This window comes from Hyperolius riggenbachi, chromosome 6 (genome assembly GCF_040937935.1).
Source record: "Hyperolius riggenbachi isolate aHypRig1 chromosome 6, aHypRig1.pri, whole genome shotgun sequence".
NCBI lineage: Eukaryota > Metazoa > Chordata > Amphibia > Anura > Hyperoliidae > Hyperolius > Hyperolius riggenbachi.
Genome location: NC_090651.1, coordinates 221,791,499 through 221,815,013, shown reverse-complemented (window position 1 = coordinate 221,815,013; position 23,515 = coordinate 221,791,499). Strand labels below are relative to the sequence as shown.

The 23,515-nt window shown below is 45.4% G+C and overlaps 1 protein-coding gene across 3 annotated transcripts in view; it reads left to right on the top strand.

Moving 5' to 3' along the window:
* LOC137521330 (membrane-spanning 4-domains subfamily A member 4A-like) overlaps positions 1-23,515 on the top strand; it is a 92,050-nt gene that overhangs the window by 11,697 nt on the left and 56,838 nt on the right. For 2 of the 3 annotated variants that reach the window (XM_068240451.1, XM_068240449.1), the window contains exons 3-4: positions 5,831-5,950; positions 11,248-11,304. In XM_068240451.1, coding sequence (XP_068096552.1) covers positions 5,831-5,950; positions 11,248-11,304 — 177 coding nt within the window. The remainder of the gene's footprint in view (positions 1-5,830; positions 5,951-11,247; positions 11,305-23,515) is intronic. The other variant, XM_068240450.1, reaches the window with a different exon arrangement.

Genomic DNA, 23,515 nt, shown 5'->3' with positions numbered 1-23,515 from the left:
GAGGCAGAGCTTTTATGACAGCCAGAAGAGAGTCAGCTGACCAAGCCGGTCAGCTGACAATTCAACCAGTTCCCATTGGTCCAGCACTTAGGGGAGGCGCTGGAGAGCGCTATAGTATATATACTGGGTGCTGGTAATTCCTCTGGTGTCTGCCGTTGCGATCACTACGTGGAAGCACTCAGACCTTTTTGTCAGAATCTGTGTTATTCTCTAGACCAGTTCCAGGGTGTTGATGACCAAGGACCTCACACCCCAGACTAGGAATTCTGTATATCATCTGTGTAATTCTCTAGACCAGTCCCAGGGTGTTGATGACCAAGCACCTCACACCCCAGACTAGGAATTCTGTATATCACCTGTGTTATTCTCTAGACCAGTTCCAGGGTGTTGATGATCACAGACCTCACACCCCAGACTAGGAATACTGTATATTATCTGTGTTATTCTTCAGACTAGTTCCAGGGTGTTGATGACTACGGAGCTCACACCCAAGACTAGGAATTAGCTTTACCATCCTGTTATACTTCAGACCAGTTCCAGGGTGTTGATGATCACGGAGCTCACACCTCAGAATAGGCATTGTTGATTATTTGTTATGACCTTCTGCTTTCCTGACCACTCTTCTGATCGCTGATTTGGTACTTCGCTATATCTGATATTCTGTTGCCAAACCCTGCTTGCTTTAGGATTCCGAATCAGTCTCCTGTCTCTGTACTTTGTCTGTCCGTGTGTTGCCGACCTGGCTTGCCCGACCTCGAGAGCTATCTCCTCAGTTAAGAGATAGTTCACAGATCAGTCAGTGACATCCTCCCTTCGGTGTCACTCACGCTTTGGTCCTATGGAGGCTACCATGTTTATTTCCTCTTAAGCAATACCAGTTGCCTGGCAGCCCTGCTGATCCTCTGCCTCTAATACTATTAGCCATAGCCCTTGAACAAGCATGCAGCAGATCAGGTATTTCAGACTTTACAGTCAGATCTGACAAGACTAGCTGCATGCTTATTTCTGGTGTTATTCAGATACTACTGCAGAGAAATAGACCAGCAGGGCTGCCTGGCAACTGGTATTGATTAAAAGGAAATAAATATGGCAGCCTCCGTATACTTCTTACTTCAGTTCCCCTTTAAGGCCTCTTTCACAGTAGGACGTTGCGATTTGATGCAACGTTAAAGTTGCAACGCAAATTACAACGCAATGCCCCAAAAAAGTCGCAACGCAACTTAATGCCCCGTTACGGTCACATACAGTAGAGCATACAGGCAATGAAAAGTGTTTCCAAGTCATTACTGAGCATGTGCAAACAGTCCAATGCAGCTAATAACGCGTATAACGCACAGCATGCAGCACTTTCTAATAATGCTACACGTTACACACAAACGCAACATGTGCACTGTGAATGTCGCACAGACTTAGTATTGCTGTGCGTTAGTCTGTGTTGAAACATTTTCTAACGTGAGACTTTAACGTTGCACTGTGAAAGAAGCCTCAATGCAAATTGCACAAGTAAAATCTGTAATTGCACAATAAAACAGAAAAACACAAAAATGTGATACTATTGACATACATTAGATGTGCAAAAACACACAATGGCTATCATTCATAAAAGCAGTGTGGTAAAAAAAAATCTGTGTGGGGAAAATACCGCATTTGGTAGTTTACACCTCTGTGTGCTAATTCATAAAAATGGGTACTTATCCGTTAGCCGGGCGCATCCGGCACGTGGCGCTGTTGTTGCTAATTCCAATGATAATTACTTCACGTAACAAAACTGTGAATGTAAACGCCGCAGGTGGTGCTAATTGCATTCCTAGTTTAGATAACAATATGTATATTAAAAAAGTGACTTCATTAAGTGACAAATAAGCCGGCGGCAATGTAACAGATCAAGCCGCCGGCTTGCTTCGTGTCTCGCTCTCCTCCCCCTTGCCCTCTCTCGTATAGAACACTGGCAGCCCTGGGGTGGGGTGGGGGGGGGACTCGTGTCCCCCCAGAGTCATTTGTCGCAATAAAACAGGCAGGATTCCCTGCCGCGAGGAACGACTCTGGGGGGACACGCATGTCCCCCCCAGGGCTCTATACGAGAGAGGGCAAGGGGGAGGAGAGTGAGACACGAAGCCGGCGGCTTGATCTGTTACATTGCCGCCAGCTTATTTCTCATTAAATTAAATCACTTTTTTAATATACATATTGTTATCTTAACTAGGAATGCAATTAGCGCCACCCGCGGCGTTTACATTCACAGTTTTGTTACGTGAAGTAATTATCATTGGAATTAGCAACAACAGCGCCACCTGCCGGATGCGCCTGGCTAACGGATAAGTACCTAAAAATGTTCACAGTTGCAATACAAGTTCGGTATTTTCCCCTGACTAGGCAGGCGGTAGGCTGGCGGTATGTTTGTGTAACATGAGAAGCTGCCAAGTTGATACATTTTCTCCTCCAGAGAGCTTACTATAGAAGAGGCAGCTCCCGCATCCCTTTACGTGTGCATTTTATAAAAACTGCCTCTGTTTGCACTGAATCTGCGCTGCATCTGTCTATTTTAGTCTTTCTAAACAATCTATTTAATTGGCTGCTTAGAAGAACTTCAAAAAAATGTTATGCATGCCAGGCTTTCTGATGTGAAATATATCTGAAAACAGGTACCCAAGGGGTTAAAAAAACACAGCCTTGGTAGAATGCCTTGTCTGCTCTTTTCTCTCTGCAGCTGCTGCTTGGGAGGTCTGTCTCATTAGCTAAGCTGTTCTCTGCATGGTTATCACTACTTCAAAGGGAGTGGTAATCTCTGTGCTGACACCACTTGCTCTAATCTTTATGAATTGATTTATGGTGACATTTATTAACATAATCACAGCACAAGGCAGTAATTTATTGCTCTGCTCCAGAATGTCAGCTTTTCATGCTGAAACAGCCTTTATGAATAAACACTTTGCTAAGTGGTCGGTAAAGTCAGCTGTTTTAAGCATTTCCGCATGCGGAAATGCTTTATGAATGATAGCCATTGCAAGCAAATTCTGACAAGGGCCTTAATTTTTTTTTTTTTTTTTTACCTGTTATATGATGTGTTAAGAAAAACAAAAGTTTGCTTTCTTAAAACAGAAATAATTTGCGATAATTTAGGTTGGAGTGAGGTTGACATGTCTCCCAGTGCATCACTGCTGAATGTATGCAAATTAACCATTGTTACCCTTAGAAGCTAAACACACCTCCAGAACCGTTGGAATACAATGATATGTCAGTTTGTTAATTTGTACAGAGCCATAATAATCCAACATGCATACAGACTGTTTCGGATTGTTTGAGCCTCATCAAGGCATGTCATGGATTAATTTGGCTCTATGGAGTAGGGCTTGTAACATCGAGAGGTACAGACTGACCAGCAAGCTCATGGTGACCCAGAACTCATTGGAGTGTGTAAGGGCCCGTTCTCACCTGAGCGGGAATCGCGCGATTCCCGCTCACGGCAAACCGCTAGCGGTTCTGCAAGAACCGCTACACAATGTAGCGAGTGGCAGTGTTCTCACGATAACCGCAACCGCGCTGCATGCAGCGGTTTGCCGGCGACGAGCGTTCCGCGATCGTGATTAGAGTGCACAGCACGCTAATCGTGATCGCTCCAAAACCGCCCCAGTGTCCAGTGCTTTTTCCGCGCTAATCACGGGAAAATCACTCCCGCAAAACGCCGGCGGTAATCGCCGGCGTTCTGCGATTGCAAGTGTGAACGGGCCCTAAGGGACTACACTGGTCCTAAAAGCCCCCTTACTAAAATGCTAAGAAAAACAAAAGTTTGCTTTCTTAAAACAGAAAGAATTTGCGATAATTCAGATTGGAGTGAGCTTGAGATGTCTCCCAAGGCATCACTGCTAAATATATGCAAATTAACCATTGTTACCCTTAGAAGCTAAACACACCTCCAGAACCGCTGGAATGCAATGATGTGTCAGCTTGTTAATGTGTACAGTGTTACAATACCCTCTTTTTTCATTAACTGCTTGCCGCTAGGCGTGGCCTCGGCGGCAGCCCCAGGACCGCCTGACGCCGATCGGTGTAAAGTCCTTGGGGCTCATTTTGCAGGAGATTGCGCACGCTAATGCGCGCGCATCTCTGCTTAGTAGGCGGAGCTCCGCCTTCAGCCTCCCTGTGGCGATCGCCACTAGGAGACTGTTAGACGGCGAAATCGCCGCCTATTCACTATGTACAGCGCTGCGATCTAAGGCCGCACTCCAGAGGCACAAAAGGGATCCGCTGTGATAGGCTGAAGCCTATCACAGCCGATCACACTGATTGACTGATCGCACTGATTGGCTGGCGGGGGAAGAGAGGGAGGGGGGAAGAGAAAATAAAAAAAAGAAATAGTTACAAATATTAAAAAAGAAAGAAAGAAATATTTATTAAAAAATAAACAAACATCTGGGGGGGCAATCAGACCCCACCAACAGAGAAAAGGAAAGGGGAGGGGAATCACTTGTGTGCTGAGTTGTGCGGCCCTGCAGCTAGACCTTAAAGCTGCAGTGGCCCATTAAAGTGATCCTAAAGTCAAACAAAAAAATGAGTTTTACTCACCTGGGGCTTCCAACAGCCCCCTGCAGCTGTCCGGTGCCCTCGCCGTGTGCCCCTCCGATCCTCCTGTCCCCGCCGGCAGCCACTTCCGGTACAGGAAAGTGATTTAGGAGTGATTGCGTTTTGTGATTCTATAACATTGAAATGCAGTCGCTCCAAAATCGCTCCAAAAATGCTGCATGCACCATCAGCAAACTGCTAATCACTGGTGATCGCTACAGTGTGAACTCTACCATTGATTTGCATTAGCAGCATTTTGCTGATCGCCAGTGATCAGCAAAACGCTGAAAAATCACCCAGTGTGAACTAGCCCTAAGGGCTATTTCACACCCAAAAAAGTTAGTGATTTTGGAGCGATTTTACAGCAAGTTGGTGTGAAATGGCCCATAGGATTTCTTTGTCCGAGCGTTTTTCAAAACATACCGGGAAGCTATAGTGATCAGAAATGTTAAAACTCCTGGGGCTTGATTCACTAAACCGTGATAATTGATATCATGGTCGCACTAGTGTTTTGCGTGCGTTATAACGTGTGTATCAGTTTTCGCGCACAATCATGACTTTAACGCGAAAATTCATATTTGCTGTGCGGAAAATTCACGATTGCGCGCAACAAATGTTACGCGAATTACAATGCGCGCAAAACGCTGGCACGACCATTGTATCAGTTATCACGGTTTAGTGAATCAAGCCCTTGGTGTGAGGCAGCCCTTAGGCCTCTTTCACTGTGCAACGTTAAAGTCGCATGTTAGAAAATGTTTTAACGTGGACTATCGCACAGGAATACTAAGTCTGTGCAACATTCACAGTGCACACGTTGCGTTTGTGTGTAACGTGTAGCATTATTAGAAAGTGTTGCATGCTGTGCGTTATACTCGTTATTAACTGCGTTGGACTGTTTGCACATGCTCAATAATGACTTGAAAGAATACTTTTCATTGCCTGTATGCCTACTGTATGCGACGATAACAGGGCATAGAGTTGCGTTGTGACAGTTTTGGGACGTTGCGTTGTTAGTTTGCGTTGCGACTTTAACGTTGCATCAAACTGCAACGTCCAACTGTGAAAGTAGCCTCAATCCGAACAATTAAGAAAAGTTAAAAAAAAGGATTAAAAAGTAAAATAAAAAAACAAGAAAACAACACTTCCTAAAGATCTAAATAATGCTCAAACACAGCTAAAGTAAGATGTGCCTAACATTAATATTCTATAAGTATGAACAATAACCTCTTTAGTGAATTGTGCTGTTTCTTTAATTTCTTCTCTCGTTCAGGCAACACAAGTCTTTTCAGCAGTTTTGATACTTTGCCTTGGAATTGTTCTAACAATTTTGGATGGATATTATGGAAGGGAAGTTGTATACACTGGTGTGACCTATTGGTCTGGTATATTGGTAAGATTATTTCAGCTTGTTGCTGTCCATTGTCATTGTATTTCACCTTATATTACAAGTATATGTAACGGTACAATAGACCAAAGGGTAGCAAAATAAACTTATTGAAACCGTTTCCACAGCTGCAAGATGACAGTTCTCCTATTCCACTATTTTCAGGTAGTCTGGGTTACAATTTTCTGCGCACAATCATTTTTTCATCTTCTGTTTAAAATAACTTTTCAATACTCTGCAACTGAAAAAGTACCAAAAAGTAGGTGAAAAAGTACTATCAAAATTATCCTGAGTATTTTCTTGCTTGCTTTTGGCTTTAAAGGCATTTTATTGATAAGATGTGCAAATATCACCGAGGAGAAAACTTTGGAGAAAAAGTAAATTGGATCGGGCTCATTGTGTACTGATAAATAATACAAATTATGCCAATATAGCTTCTGACCCTTAGGGCTGGAACCCACAGGAGCGCTTTTGGCAGCGTTTTGGCAGCACTGCGATACGCTAGCAGTTTGCCAAAACGCTGGGCTAATGTTAATGGATGGGGCAACTTCCACAGGAGCGTTTGCGTTTCTCAGAAACGCAAACGCAGGACGTGCAGCATTTTGGGAGCGTTAGCGCTTCAATGTAAAGTATTGAACCGCTAGCGGAAACGCTCAGCAAAACCTAAACTGAGCGGTTTTGCTAGCGTTTTGCCGTTCAGCACACTGTAACAAAATGAAAAATAATTCACAGGACCAATCAGGATAAAAACGCAAAACGCAAAACGCTAGGCACCCGCTGGGGAAAATAATACAATGTTGCAAAACACGACCAAAAACGCGCATGAATCCGCTTGCAAACCGCTCAGACAAAACGCTAGCGGTTGCGTTTTGCGTTTGCGGTTTTCAGTGGGTTCCAGGCCTTAATGAAGTTATAATACTTTACTGCCCTTGCCTCCACTCACAGTGGGATAACGGATGATCTCATGTGTTTGTCTTCACCACCAAATACTTCTAGCAGGCTGATGTCAAGTTGAAAAAAAAGTGCCCAATCTCTGCCATTTCTCCCATAGCTGTCAGTGTCTGATCAGCGTATTCTCTCCTTTTTCAATATCCAGGCAATAAACAGGAGCCAATCAGCATAATCAAGAACCCTTCCTTATCCTCATGTAGCTGCCAGGGGACAGCATACCCTGAGGCATAAGTATAAATTTGGCATAGATGACTGCGGTCAGTGTGGGGTAATTGTTTAGCAACACTGTTTTCGGTGGCAGCTTGTCTGTAACAAAAAAAAACAAAAAACACTGACACCTATACATAACCTCTTACTTAAACTTTTCTTTTAATGCTAACCCCCTACCTAACCTTAACCTTTCCACCTTATTATTAACACCTTCTAATGCATTATTTTCATTTTTCACCTTACCATTAACTCCTTCCTATTACCCAACCATAGCCTCCTATACTTATATGGACAAACAATTATTTGGTAAAAAGTTACTGAAAGGGTTAGTAGACTCAGGCCCATTTCTAGGGCCCTGCGGCCGCCCTGAGTGCTGAGGGAGGGGCGGCGCCGTGATGGAGGGGGAGCCGCAGCTGTGGGGAGGGCGGCCCGACCTCTCCCTCCCTTCCTCTCCCGGGCCGCCCTCCGTGCTCCCCCTCCGCTGCAGAGTGAGCGGAGCAGGAAGCGCTGTATGCAGTCAGAAGCTCACCTCCCTGCGTTCCAATCACTGATCACTTGCCGCTGGTCTCCTCCTTTGCATAGCTGCAGTATACACACTCAGAGTGTGTATAAGCGTCTAGGCAGAGGAGTAGAACAATGGCAAGTGATCGTCGATTGGAATGCAGGCCGGTGAGTTGCTGTATACAGCGCTTCCTGCTGCGCTCACTCTGCAGCGGAGGGGGAGCACGGAGGGCGGGCCAGGAGAGGAAGGGAGGGAGAGGTCGGGCTGCCCTCCCTGCGGCTAACTCCCCCCTCCATTATGCATTATGGGGGGGACCTACCTATCTATCTAACCTGTATTGCGGGTACCTACCTATCTAACCTATACTGGGTGCTCCTACCTATCTAGCCTATACTGGGTGCACCTACATATCTAACTTATACTGGGGGCACCTACCTATCTAACCTGTACAGGGGGCACCTACCTATCTAGCCTACACTGGGGGCACCTACCTATTTAGCCTATACTGGCTTCATCTACCCATCTTACCTATAATGGGGGCACCTACCTATCTAACCTGTACTGGGGGCTCCTACCTATCTAGCCTATACTGGGGACACCTACCTATCTAACCTGTACTGGGGCACCTACCTATCTAGCCTATACTGGGGGCACCTACCTATCTAGCCTATACTGGGGGCACCTACCTATCCAACTTATACTGGGGGCACCTACCCATCTAACCTATACTGGGGGCACCTACCTATCTAACCTATACTGGAGGCACCTACCTATCTAACCTACGTTGCGGGCACCAACCTATCTAACCTATATAGTGGGGGCACCTACCTATTTAACTCATACTGGTGGCTCCTACCTATCTAGCCTATACAGGGGGCACCTACCTTTCTAACCTATACTGGGGGCACCTACCTATCTGGCAACTATACTGGCTACCTATATTGGAGACACCTACCTAACTAACCTATACTGGGGGCATCTACGTATCTAACCTATGCTGGGGGCAACTATTCTGGCTACCTGTATTGGAGGCACCCACCTAGCTAACCTGTATTATGGGCACCTACCTATCGCAAATGTGATATCAGTTATCACGGTTTAGTGAATCAAGCCCCTTGTGTCATACTCGTTCCTGTGGAATAATTATTGCTTCCCTTCTAAAGATATTGGGTATTCTACTGGGAATCTGCCAGGTTTACATCTTCCACTTCCACCATTGCAATGCATTGAGAGAAGGTTGGCGGACTATGTCAGGCATGCAACTCAGGTTGTACCATCCATTGTCACACCCAGGTAGCCTCCATCACCTCTAGTTTTTCTTCAGTGACATCAACAGGATATCCATCCATCTTCTTTCTTACTAATGTAAGAAAATTGAAGGAAAACTTTGTAAAAAAAAAAAAAAAATGAATTTCTGTCCATCAATTCAATAAGGTAAGAGAATTTATAAACAATGGATATATCAGGCTGCACAAACTTAGTATAAGTGTGTTGACTAAGACACCATCAAGAGAATAGGCTTATGGAAAAATGATTCAGATATTGTAGCCCTGCTCTCAGCGTGGGAGTTTTAGTTTTGGAAGTCGGGGACGTTGCTGGCTGGCTGCAGAGCATCGTGGGAGCTGCGCGCCGGATGGAGGCTGGGACAGGAGGTCTTCTGCAGGTCAGTAAATGTTTTTTTTTTTTATTTATTAACATAACAGGTGTATTTTCTTAGCAAATCTGCCACACAATTGAAGTGTTTTCTGGGCAAATCTGCCATATGATTGAACGTATTTTCTGGGCAAATCTGCTCACATTACATGTATTTTCTTGAGAAAATCTGCTGACATTATGTGTATTTTCTTGAGAAAACCTGCTAATTATGTGAATTTACTGGGTAAAGGGTCACCAAAACTTGGGCCCACTATCTTTGCGTTGCACTTTTTAATTATAGTTAGCTCCGCCCTCACCCGGTCATGGCCATGCCCAATTTTTTTGCCACGGCATGCTTCGTGCGCCGCAGGTTATAGCCACACCCATTTTTTGTGAAGCGCGCCACGGGTTATCAGCTACCCCAGAAGTTGGTCCAGCACCTGCATAGCACCCCCCCAAAAAAATCCTGGAGCCGCCACTGTAGATCAACATCGATTGGAGGGGCCAAAATAAAGTGTTTGACATGCTGAAACTAGAGAACAAGTAGAATTTCACACTCAAGACCCTTAAATCCAATGGACCTAAAGATGATTTTAGTATTAACAGTTTTATGTATTACTCTTGAGCTATCCATTAATGTTTGCATTTAAAGTGGACCTGAACTTGTACAGGACAGAATGAAAACATAGAGAAATGCACCCTGTATATATTTAGAGAATTTACCCTGTCTAATTCCCTCTCATCTGTATCTAATCACAAGTTGTAATTTGATCCCTCAGCTGAGTTAGCTGACTGCCACTGTTTGGAATGTGAGGTGGTAGTACAGCTGCTGAGTGTATAGAGTCCATCTTAAGGTGGCCATACACTGGTCGATTTGCCATCAAATCGACCAACAGATAGATCCCTCTCTGATCGAATCTGATCAGAGAGGGATCGTATGGCTGCCTTTACTGCAAACAGATTGTGAATCGATTTCAGCATGAAATCGATTCACCATCTGTGGAACTGCCGCTGATGCCGCAACCCCTCCACCCCCTCCACCCCCTCCACCCCAAAGATTTCCTGATCCGGCCGGCGCAAGTCCCCTGGTCTCCACTGTCTTCTTCTCCGCTCCGGGTTCCAGGGCTGCAGCTTCACTGTACTTCCTGTCCGGGGAAGTTTAAACAGTAGAGGGCGCTCTACTGTTTAAGAAGTGAAGCCTGCCGGAGCCCAGCGGAGAAGGAGCGGCGGTGACAGCGGGCATACGCACCGGCCGGATCAGGTAATGTATTGCCGCTAGCGTTGGTCGTCGGACATTCGAACTCCACTATCGATGCACTCTCGACCCGCCGGCAATCAAGCGAAATCTTCCGCACGGACGGATCGACGAGAACGATCAATTTCAGGCGGAAATCGATCGTTTGGTCAGCGTTTGTGCAACGATTTCACAGCAGATTCGATCACAGTGATAGAATCTGCAGTATATCATCGGGAAAATCGTTAGGTGTATGGGCCCCTTTAAAGTCTTTGAGTGGTTATAAAGTCATCCTTTCTTGCTGCCATTCTTTGTCACCCCTCCCTTAGCCTGCTCCTCCTGCGTTCACATTAGCCCAATCTACAAAAGCTGGTCCCGAAGCATTGCTATCTTCCACCACTGACCACTTCACTCTCAGCTCCAAAGCTTGAATCATCAATGGCAATAGGATATTGTTGAGTCCTCAACTTTAACTTCTATGCTCATACATGAGTGGCTCCGGGCTACTGCACAGCCGCTGCCATTTTGGGCTGGTGCAGTACCTGCATGAAGAGGGGTGCGGTTTCAATCATACAGGAAGTCACGGGCAGCAGCTTTGGTCTCCAGGATGACATGGGAAGCCTATTGAGGATCCTGCTAGTTTCAAGTGTGCTTAGCTTCAATTCTGAATAATGGTGGTTCGCTTAGAATAATCATAATAATAATAATCAGTGCAATAAACAGAAAATTGCAACTCCAAATAATGTCTTATTTTTTCTATTTTTCTTATAGTTCCTCATCTGTGGATCAGTTTCAGTTTCTGCTTCCGTCAAGCCTACTTTAGGGAAGGTAAGTTGAACATAATACACAGCTTGGAAGATGTTTTAAGGGGGAGCTCAACAGGTGTTCACCACATCATTATAGCCACAAGTGATCTGGAACTGCTTACTTGTGCGATGGCTCTAGATTATTGCGGGCCTGATACTCTTTGTCAAGCACAATTCCATGGAAAAAATAGGAACTTATGGCAAGTCAACAAGGTAAATGCAAATTCCATGCTGTCTCAACTATCTGCTCCATGGAATAACATTGGCTATTTACCGAGTTATGTATTTAATGGATGTGCCTCAGCTGTACAATTTGATTTACAGAAGTATTTCAAGAATAAGTATTTTACGATAATTACCCTAAGGCAGTGATCGCTAACCTTTCAGAGGCCGAGTGCCCAAACTGCGACCTAACACCGACTTATTTATCTCCGAGTGCCAATGGGGGGTGGGGTTGCGGCGCGCGTAGCGCGTCGGGCCGAAAAGTGGGAGTGGCCATGATATTGTATGGGCGGAGCTAACGTAATGATGTAACAGCGAGGCATAAGAAAGCAGTGTTTCATGGGTGTGCAGAAACTGTATGATGCTATTTATACCCGCCGTAACCCCAAAGCAGCAAATATAGCCAACTATGACCATTAAGGGCTCATTCACACTATGTGCTGCGCTGTCAGTTTTGACGCAACGCACATAATGTAAGATTCATATGGTAACATGAAAGTCAATAGACTTCCATGTTACCATTCACACTACAGGTGTGCGTTCCCATGCGTTACGTTGTAACGCATCTGGGAACATTTTAACGCACAACGCATACGTTTCCCCGATGGGTACAGCTGCCGACGTCCACGCTTTAGCGCACCACAACGTGCATTCCGTGCGATCCCTGTGCGTTGGCAGCGCATGCATGAAATCGCATTCGTGCATACGTTCTGTAGTGTGAATGAGCCCTTAATAATAAATGCAGCAACAGTTACCCCAGACACCAGAAAATAAGCGCAATGTGTGCAACATTTCAGCAGAAAATCTTGCAATGTGGGCCACATTTCACCAGAAAATAGACACAGTGGGCCACATTTCACCAGAAAATAGACGCAGTGGGCCACATTTCTAGAGAAAATAAACGCAGTGGGCCACATTTCACCAGAAAACAAACGCAGTGGGCCACATTTCACCAGAAAACAAACGCAGCAGGCAACATTTCACCAGAAAATAAACGCAGTGGGCCACATTTCACCAGAAAATAAACGCCGCGGGCAGCATTTCACCAGAACACAAACGCCGTGGGCCACATTTCACCAGAAAATAAACGCCGCGGGCAGCATTTCACCAGAAAACAAACGCAGTGGGCAGAATTTCACCAGAAAACAAACGCAGCGGGCAGCATTTCACCAGAAAATAAACGCAGTGGGCCACATTTCACCAGAAAACAAATGCAGCAGGCAACATTTCACCAGAAAATAAACGCAGTGGGCCACATTTCACCAGAAAACAAACGCCGTGGGCCACATTTCACCAGAAAACAAACGCAGTGGGCCACATTTCACCAGAAAACAAACGCAGTGGGCCACATTTCACCAGAAAACAAATGCAGCGGGCAGCATTTCACCAGAAAACAAACGCAGCGGGCAGCATTTCACCAGAAAACAAACACAGCGGGCAGCATTTCACCAGAAAACAAACGCAGTGGGCCACAATTCACCAGAAAACAAACGCAGTGGGCAGCATTTCACCAGAAAACAAACGCAGTGGGCCACAATTCACCAGAAAACAAACGCAGTGGGCCACATTTCACCAGAAAACAAACGCAGCGGGCCACATTTCACCAGAAAACAAACGCAGTGGGCAGCATTTCACAGTAAATAAACACAATGTGGGAAACATAGCATTTAGCAGAAAATAACACAGTGGGACGCATTTCACCTGCAAAAAAGTAATGTACTCACCTGACAGAAGTCTTCTCTCTTTGCTGGGCTCTGGCGCGCATCTCCCCCGGACGTTCCTTCTGCAGCTGAGTCTCCCACGCTGCCGCTGACAGGCAGAGTGCAGGGCTACGGGAAGATGGCACCCGAAGCCCTGTACTGGAGACAAATAGTCTCCAGTACAGGGCTTCGGCGGCCATCTTGCCGTAGCCCTGGTCTGCCTCCCGGGAGACTGCGGGGCTGCGGGCTATGAACTGGCGCTGCGGCCAGTTCATAAGCAGCGGTGGCGTGCCAGCAAATTAGGCTACGCGTGCCGGGCCCGGCACGCGTGCCATAGGTTCGCCACCGCTGCCCTAAGGAGTTCCAGATCATTTGTATTAAGGTAAGATCCACTAGCAATTAATTTTTAAAACAAATAAATCTAATTGGATTTGACACTGAGCGAAAAAAGCATTCTTCAGCTTTTTTATTTATTTATTTACTCCTAGTTGCCTCTCTAAGCGCCTGAATGCATACTTTCCAGGAAGGAATCGTATGTCCTCCGATGCTAGGCAATAGACTGTAAAGCAGGTAATCCTGCCTTGGTTAATTTGGGTTTATGGAGGTGGCATACCTAGGGGAAAGCATCAGGGTTGGGCTGCTGCCCATGTCCTGGCACATGCTCCTCCACTGTGCTTGTGCCCCGCCCAGCTGAGGCAATGCAGAGTATTACGTGAGCGGAAGCCTTGCAGTGATCTCACCGGCATGCAGGAGTACAGTAATGTCTGACCTCCTGTCATGGCTCAGCTCTTCCTTTAGCACCAGCATCTCTTCCTGTCTTAGTGTATTCACGTGATGCAGAAAGAGATGCCGGGAGATAGTGGGAGAGCTGAACGGTGACAGCAGGTTGGATATTGGTAGACTAGGCTGAGCAGGCAGCAGCATGCCTTCTGCATGCACATACTCTGCATTGCCTCAGCTGGAGGAGCAGGATGGGGCCACTTATACCACCAGGGGAGAGGGGGAAAACCACTAGAACACCAGGGAAGCTTTATTTGGGGTGAGAGGGGTGAGACCATTAGCACCAGGGAAGATTCATTGGGGGGAAAGAGGGTTTAAAAATTCTATTTTGGACAAGCACCATCTATAGTTAATTCATATAATGACAGGTCTCTGTTGTAGATCAGATTCTAATTAAGAAGGCAATGTGCTAAATAGGCAGTTAACGTCACAAAAAGGAAAAAGAAAAGTGCCCAAAATAGACATCACCAAGCCAATCAATTGTATCACAAATGGTAACAAATTTTACTGGGAACAGTTTTCACAGATAAAAACATCTAAAATCACCAACGGTGACAACAGCCGGGTGTACATATAATATTAGGTCTGAATAGATAACAGTATAATCACCAAGTCCTCAAAAACCACAATAATATGTCATAATAGTACAAAAAATCATGTATCACAATAATAATTATATAAGTCACAATGCCAAAAAATATTTAAGGAGTGTCCATATATATGCATAGCATAAATGCAAAATAGTATATTGCACAGTGATCCCGAATATTCCAATAGGTAGTGCAAAGACAGGATATATGTTAATATCTATCTATCTATCTATCTATCTATCTATCTATCTATCTATCTATCTATTTGTAGTTATAAGGGTGGAGTAAAACCTGCAAATATAAAGTCAATTAGTGAAGGAACCCGTGCTGAAATGAGTGAAGAAAGTGGTGGAAAGGCAAAGGATTTACTTTAAGTAAAGGGTGAGGACCAATCATACAGGAGTATGATAATATATAATTATTATTATTATATAATAAATATAATTAGAAGTACATAGCACTGCAGAAATCAGTGTGGAGTTAATAATGTAGGTGTTGGCCTTTTGCTATTACATACAGTACATAGTGGAAACACTGACTATAAAGACATTTGCTTCCGGTGATGGATTCAGTATTGGGTAAAGATAAAAAAAAGGAGAGTATCATACCACCACTGGGCGCCTTAACCCTCTGGGGGATACAATTACATCTCCCAGGAGGGGGCGCAGCACTTTTTAAATTTTTTTTTTTTAAAATCATGTAGCTAGCCTAGCGCTAGCTACATGATAGCCGATATGCAGCGGCATCCCCGCACCCCCTCCGATCGCCTCCGGCGATCAGCGCAAGCAGGAGATTCCGTTCAGAACGGGATCTCCTGCTTGGCTTCCCCCGTCGCCATGGTGATGCTCGCGATGACGTCACCGACGTCGTGCCGTCAGAGGGAGCCCCGATCCACCAGGCTGCGCAAGGGGTCTGGGGGGGGCTGCGCGGCACGGCGGGTAGGGGCGGATCGGCGGCGAGTGGCGGCGATCGGAAGTTACACGCAGCTAGCAAAGTGCTAGCTGCGTGTAACAAAAAAAAATTATGCAAATCGGCCCACCAGGGCCTGAGAAATCCTCCTGCGCGACATACCCCGAGCTCAGCTCGGGATTATCGCCCAGGAGGTTATGCATCTCGCGGGTCCAACACGCTTGTCGAAGAGGCCTTATGTAATTATTATTGTGATACATGTGACTTATGTAATTATTATTGTGATACATGATTTTTTGTACTATTATGGCATATTATTGTGGTTTTTGAGGACTTGGTGATTATACTGTTATCTATTCAGACCTATTATTATATTTATACTGTTTTCACCGTTGGTGATTTTAGATGTTTTTATATGTGAAAATTGTTCCTAATAAAATGTGTTACCATTTGTGATACAATTGATTCGTTTGGTGCTGTCTATATTAGGGACTTTTCTTTTTCCTTTTTGGGGGAAGGAGGGGACGAGACCACTAGCACCACGGAAGCTTTATTTGGGAGAGGTAGGACGGGAACCACTGGCACCAGGGAAGAATTTATGTCTGAGGTAACATTTGCTGCACTTCATATATGTGGGGTAATGTTCAGAAATGCCTTAATTTTTCATGGCATTCCTCAGAGATTTTGGTCCATATTGGTGTGATAGCATCACGCAGTTTCTGCAGATTTATCTAATACACATGCATGATGCAAATTATGTGAATCTGCCCTTCCACCACATCACAGGGGAGATGCTGCTTTCTTATGTGTTGTTGTTTTTTTGTTGGGGAGGGGGGGGGGGAAGGGGAGGAGAGGTGGGGACACTGCCTTATTATGTGTCTGCGGGACACTTTCTAATTACCTTTAGGGTCACTTTGCCTAGCTGTGTTTTGAGAGAAAACTCGGGCCCACTGTCTTTGCGTTACACATTACAGTTTGCTCCGTCCACATTATTTCCAATATGCGTGTGAAGCTCACTCCTTTCCCCTTTTTGGGTGGCAGTGATTTTTGTCCTGGCTTGTGGTTACTACATAGCACTGCAGAAATCAGTGTGGAGTTAATAATGTGGGAATTGGCCTTTTGCTATTACATACTGTACATAGTGGAAACACTGACTATAAAGACAGTTGCTTCTGGTGATGCATTCAGTATCGGGTAAAGATAAAAAAAGGAGAGTATCAAACAGTTTGTTAAAGTGGACCTGAACTCTTGCACAGGACCCAGTATGTATTTAGAGAGTTTATCCCGTCTATTTCCCCCTCACCTTTGATTAATTGCAACTGTAATTTGATCTCTCAGCTGTGTCAGCTGTCTGCCTCGGCAGAGCAGTTAACCGCTTAAGTACCAGCGGTCTCTGCCCCCTTAAGGACCAGAGGCCGCTGCTACAAGAAACCGCAGAATAGCGACGAATATCGAAGAATCGCCGCACATACCCGCCAATATCACCACCGCACGTCGGGAACCTGGGCTACCCACGCTGCCACTTTTATGATGGCAGAGTTCCTGTGAGCCGGTCAGGAGCCACTTTTATTGGCTCCTGACCCTGCCTATCAATGTAAGCCAATGGGAACTGTCATGAACCGGCCCCACGGCAAGCCTGCAGAGACGGTTCCCGACTGGGGTTTGACCAGATTGAGAGGGGAAGCAGCCTTATTCAAGCTAACACAAAGCTGTCACCCCTCAACAACACTTCACTCTGCCACCACTAGCTGCTGCTAGACACTTCAACAACTCCCACTCTGCTGTCGAGTGGCCTGCACTCAGTCCAGCGTTTTCATATTTGGGTCAGGTTTGCGCTTAGTCCTAAATACGGGAATGCCACACACACACACACGAACAGTCACACGGTAGCGGTGTACAAACCGAGCTTACAATTAGACACTGAACACCAATTACACTGCAGGCTCTCTCTAGGACTACGAGCACTGCTAGTACATCAGAAGTCAGGTTTATTAAATAAATATTCCAAAAAAAAAAGTGGAACAGTGCAGAAAGCAATATGTACAAAAGATTTACAAAAACAAGGTAAAAAATACAAGGACACACAACAAGACAGTTTGCAAAAATAAAAATGGGAATTAAACATTACCAGCATACAGAACAGAGCATTGTTTGCGAGAGCATGCAGTTCCGTCCAGTAGCCAGGTCACCTCTAGCATGTTGCTAGCTCCTGAGAGGTACGAGTTCTAGTCTTCCAAGCTGATTTTTTTATAGGAAGAATGGTAGCCTAGGGCTACTCAATATTCACAATCAGAAATAATCCAATTTCCCCATATTGTGACATCACCATTTGCAGAGCCCTCTGTAAAATCCTTGCTTGCTGTGATATGCAAATTCCAAAGGTTTCCTGTTCCTGGACTCTGGACCCATTGTATATTCCGAACAACAGGGCTGTTTACATACAGTGGCTTGCAAAAGTATTCGACCCCCTTGAAGTTTTCCACATTTTGTCATATTACTGCCACAAACATGAATCAATTTTATTGGAATTCCGCATGAAAGACCAATACAAAGTGGTGTACACTTGAGAAGTGGAACGAAAATCATACAAGATTCCAAACTTTTTTTTTACAAATAAATAACTGCAAAGTGGGGTGTGCATAATTATTCAGCCCCCTTTGGTCTGAGTGCAGTCAGTTGTCCATAGACATTGCCTGATGAGTGCTAATGACTAAATAGAGTGCACCTGTGTGTAATCTAATGTCAGTACAAATACAGCTACTCTGTGACAGCTTCAGAGGTTGACCAAGAGAATATTGGGAGCAGCAACACCATGAAGTCCAAAGAAGACACAAGACAGGTCAGGGATAAAGTTATTGAGAAATTTAAAGCAGGCTCAGGCTACAAAAGGATTTCCAAAGCCTTGAACATCCCACGGAGCACTGTTCAAGCGATCATTCAGAAATGGAAGGAGTATGGCACAACTGTAAACCTACCAAGACAAGGCCGTCCACCTAAACTCACAGGCCAAACAAGGAGAGCACTGATCGGAAATGCAGCCAAGAGGCCCGTGGTGACTCTGGACGAGCTGCAGAGATCTACAGCTCAGGTGGGGGAATCTGTCCATAGGACAACTATTAGTTGTGCACTGCACAAAGTTAGCCTTTATGGAAGAGTGGCAAGAAGAAAGCCATTGTTAACAGAAAAGCATAAGAAGTCCCATTTGCAGTTTTCCACAAGCCATGTGGGGGACATAGTAAACATGTGGAAGAAGGTGCTCTGGTGGTAGATGAGACCAAAATGGAACTTTTTGGCCAAAATGCAAAACGCTATGTGTGGCGGAAAACTAACACTGCACATCACTCTGAACACACCATCCCCACTGTCAAATATGGTGGTGGCAGCATTATGCTCTGGGTGTGCTTCTCTTCAGCAGGGACATGGAAGCTGGTTAGAGTTGATGGGAAGATGGATGGAGCCAAATACAGGGCAATCTTGGAAGAAAGGAGGTTCACCTTCCAGCAGGACAACGACCCTAAAAATAAAGCCAGGGCAACAATGGAATGGTTTACAACTAAACATACCAATGTGTTAGAATGGCCCAGTCAAAGTCCAGATCTAAATCTAATCGAGAATCTGCGGCAAGATCTGAAAACTGCTGTTCACAAATGCTGTCCATCTAATCTGACGGAGCTAGAGCTGTTTTGCAAAGAAGAATGGGCTAGGATTTCAGTCTCTAGATGTGCAAAGCTGGAAGAGACATACCCTAAAAGACTGGCAGCTGTAATTGCAGCAAAAGGTGGTTCTACAAAGTATTGACTCAGGGGGCTGAATAATTACGCACAACCCACCCCACACCCCACTTTGCAGTTATTTATTTGTAAAAAATGTTTGGAATCATGTATGATTTTTGTTCCACTTCTCACGTGTACACCGCTTTGTATTGGTTTTTCATGTGGAATTCCAATAAAATTGATTCATGTTTGTGGCAGTAATGTGACAAAATGTGGAAAACTTCAAGGGGGCCGAATACTTTTGCAAGCCACTGTATATACAGAGTTCAAAGCCATGCAGACACATCAGACTATTCTTGCCAAATGGCTGCTAATTAGTAACTCCCTTCTTCCTGGTAGGCTGTAGTTTCCAGAGGAAACTGAATGCAAATGTAATTTACATTGACGCACAGAAAATCAAATTAGCAGTCTCCTTCACTCTGGTATCCAGGTTACAATTATACCCCAAAGCCAGCTGCCAGACTGGCTCCTAACAAATATGCACATAAAATGAAAAAAATGGCTTCTGTATTATATGCAATATCACAAATAGCTGCTATTTTATCACACCTCCCCTTTCAAAATGGCGCACAGCAGATGATTCCCACAAATCATGTTGCCAGCGCTTACACTGACGGCCTGGCCTGGTGGGGTAATTCCTTAGCAGGAGGGCTCCCCACCTGGCAGTTAGCTCCAAGCTACACTGCTGGAAAACTAGGCCGTGTTGCTGCAATGTGCCATTGCCCCCGGCAAACTGATGCAACCAACCGGGGGATTATGGTCAGTGATGACCGTGAATTTGCGACCATGGAGATAGTGCCGCAGCTGGTGAAGGGTCTCTACAGTCACTTTCTCTATAGTGGCGTGAGTTTACTTCCCTGTCCTCTTGGGAAAAGGTTAACTGCTTTACTGCCCTTTCCACGTCAGACAGCTCTGGGGAATTAACCCCTCGACAAGGTCTGCCTTGTTCCCAGTACACACATCACTTTGTCATCCTCAGCGAGTGGCCTGTTAGACAGACCCCTGAGCTCCTGCAGGCGGTTATCAACTTGAACAGCCTCAGAGAACTCAGGGCTGTCTGCCACAGATACAAGGGAAGTTTCAAACTGGGAGGCCTCAGGGCCAAGTTCTGAAGTGGAAGATCCCGACCCATCTTTCCCTCTCGGCCTGGTGTTGCCATTCAGCTTATTCCTTCTCGACTTGTCGATGCAGTAGAGTCAGCTTTAGGCGCAGTTCTGGATCAGCCGAGCCCAGTAGCTGTAGATCAGCTTCCAGAGATGTCATCTCCGTGTTCGGTCATCCAGGACATCGTCTCCACTTGCATCCTGTGGCAGGAGCGATTCTTCCTCCGACATGCTGTGAGCTTCATCTGCTGGCTTTGGAGCACAGGCTTGCTCTGCCTCATCATACTCCTGGAGGGCCAGCACTAGCTGCTCCTTAGTCTGCCCCCTCCCCGTCTCGATGCCTCTGTGCTCACACAGGTTGAGTAGGTCGACTTGATTCTGTTTGTCATAGCTGGTTGCTTTCTGAGCAATTGTATTGCCAAACAACAACAAAAAAATAGAAAAAGGGGGAGGGGAATCAAAATGCCAAGTGTGTATCCTTGTGAATAAAAAGGTATATAGATTCTACACTGAGTAGACTTTTGTAGGCTAGTTGCTTCTAACAGCTTCCAGCCCTTAGTACATAGGATAGGGATCTAAACTGCGTACTAATGTACAAAGCGTTCCCACCACACTGCCGCCAATATATCAAGAACCGGCCCCACTGCAAGCCTGCAGAGACAGTTTCCGACTGGGGTTTGGCCAGATTGAGAGGGGAAGCAGCCTTATTCACGCTAACATAAGGCTGTCACCCCCTCAACAAAACGTCGCTCTGCCACCACTAGCTGCTGCTAGACACTTGAACAACTCCCAATCTGCTTTTGAGTGGCCTGCACTCAGTCCAGCATTTTTGTATTTGGGTCAGCTTTGCGATTAGGCCTAGGCCTGGTCCACACTAGATCCGGAAACGTATCAGTGGCTGCGTTTTTCAAACCTGATGAAAAACGGAGTCTCGGATACTAATGTTCAAAATAGCAGCCAGCCTCACCCAAGTAAAAAACGGATCCGTCTGCGTTTGCGGGGACCCATTTTCAAAACCTGAACGGAAGGTCCGGATCTGCTGCATTTTCACGCAACGGATCAGGACCACGGATACACGCAGGGGTAGTGAAAAGCAATGAGAAAACGCATCTCCAGCTCCACAGGCAAAAAACTGATGTGAAAACGGATAGCCTGAGCTTTATGATTGGCCCAAAAAAATCCTCCCACTCCTTCCTAATGATAGAGACGTTTTCTGTCAGGGAAAAACTGAACGGAAACTGATGCGAAACTGATGCAAAACTGATGCACTTTCATCAGTTTGCAGTATGGTGGTACTTCCCCTAATCTTCCCTTGATCCGGACTGCAGTGTCCGTCCTGCAACTGTGTCTAGTGTGGACCTAATACGGGAACGCCACACACACACAAACTCTCACACAGTAGCGTTGTACAAACTGAGCTTCCAATTCGACACTGAACTTGTAACGCCAATTACACTGCAGTCTCTCTCTAGGACTACGAGCTCTGCTAGTACATCAGAATCCAAGCTTATTAAATAAATATTTAATATTCCAAAAATGAAGTGGAACAGTGCAGAAAGAAAAATATACAAAAGATTTACAAAAACAAAGTAAAAAAGACAAGGACACTCAACATGACAGTTTGCAAAAATAAAAACGGGAGTTAAATGTTATCAGCATACAGAACAGAGCGTTGTTTGTGAGAGCACGCAGTTTCAACCAGTAGCCGGGGCACCTCTAGCATGTTGGTAGCTCCTGAGAAGTACGAGTTCTCGTCTTCCAAGCTGATTTTTTATAGGAAGATGGCTAGCCTGGGGCTACTCAATATTCACATCCAGAAATAATCCAATTTCCCCAGATTGTGACGTCACTGTTTGCAGAGCCCTCTGTAAAATCGTTGCTTGCTGTGAATGATATGCAAATTCCAAAGGTTTCCTGTTCCGAATATACAATGGGTCCAGAGTCCAGGAACAGGGCTGTTTACATATATACAGAGTTCAAAGCCATGCAGACGCATCAAACTATTCTTGCCAAATGGCTGCTAATTAGTAGCTCCCTTCTTCCTGGTAGGCTGTAGTTTCCAGAGGAAACTGAATGCAAATGTAATTTACATTGACGTACAGAAAATCAAATTAGCAGCTTCCTTCACCCTGGTGTCCAGGTGACAATTATACCCCATAGCTAGCTGCCAGACTAGCTCCTAACAGACATACACATAAGAGATAGTACATAGCCAACATAAAATGAAAAAATATGGCTTCTGTATTATATTCAATATCACAAATGGCTGCGATTTTATCACAGGAGCCACTTACGTGGATAGACAGGGTCAGGAGCCAATGAAAACGGCTCCTGACCAGCTCAGAAGGCTCTGCCGTTATAGAGACGGCAGAGTGAGTAAGCTGCAGTGGGGAGACAGCGATGAGATAGTCGGGAGCGATAAAAAGCTTGCCTCTCATGAGATTTTCTTGTACTTACAACCTCACCTTCCTTGTCACACTACGTCTAAATATAAGTCTACACTGCAACCTCTGCTCCGCTCTGTCTGCCTTCTCCTCCTCCTTGCTTCTGGGGACATTTCACCTAACCCTGGACCCCCACTCCCCCCTGCTAATCACACTGTTCGCAAAAAATCAAATTCCCTTCCCTCTTACCGTAACCTTATTAATATTCCACTCCTTCCCCCTACACCCCCTCCTATCTTGGCTGCCCTCTGGAATGCCCGCTCAGTCTGCAACAAACTGAAACCTGTCTGACCCCTTCTGACACAGTCTCACCTGCCGCCCTCTCCTATGGAGGTTTCCACTTTAGCCACACTCCTAGAAGTGGGAATAAACGTGGTGGTGTGGGCATTCTCCTCTCAGATAAATGCTCCTTCAAACCTCTCACTCCTATTCCCTCTCTCTCCCTGCCATCCTTTGAAGGCTATGCCGTCCGACTATACTCTCCCTCGAACCTCCAGATTGCAGTTATTTACCGTCCTCTAGGCCCTGCTTCTGTTTACTTAGATAATTTCTCTGCCTGGCTTCTCCAGTTCCTATCCCATTGACATCCCTACCATCATCATGGGTGATTTTAACATTCCTATTGACACCGATAACACTGTCTCCAAAAAACTTCTATCACTCACTTCCTCCTATGGCTTGTCTCAGTGGTCCTCTACCTCAACCCACACTG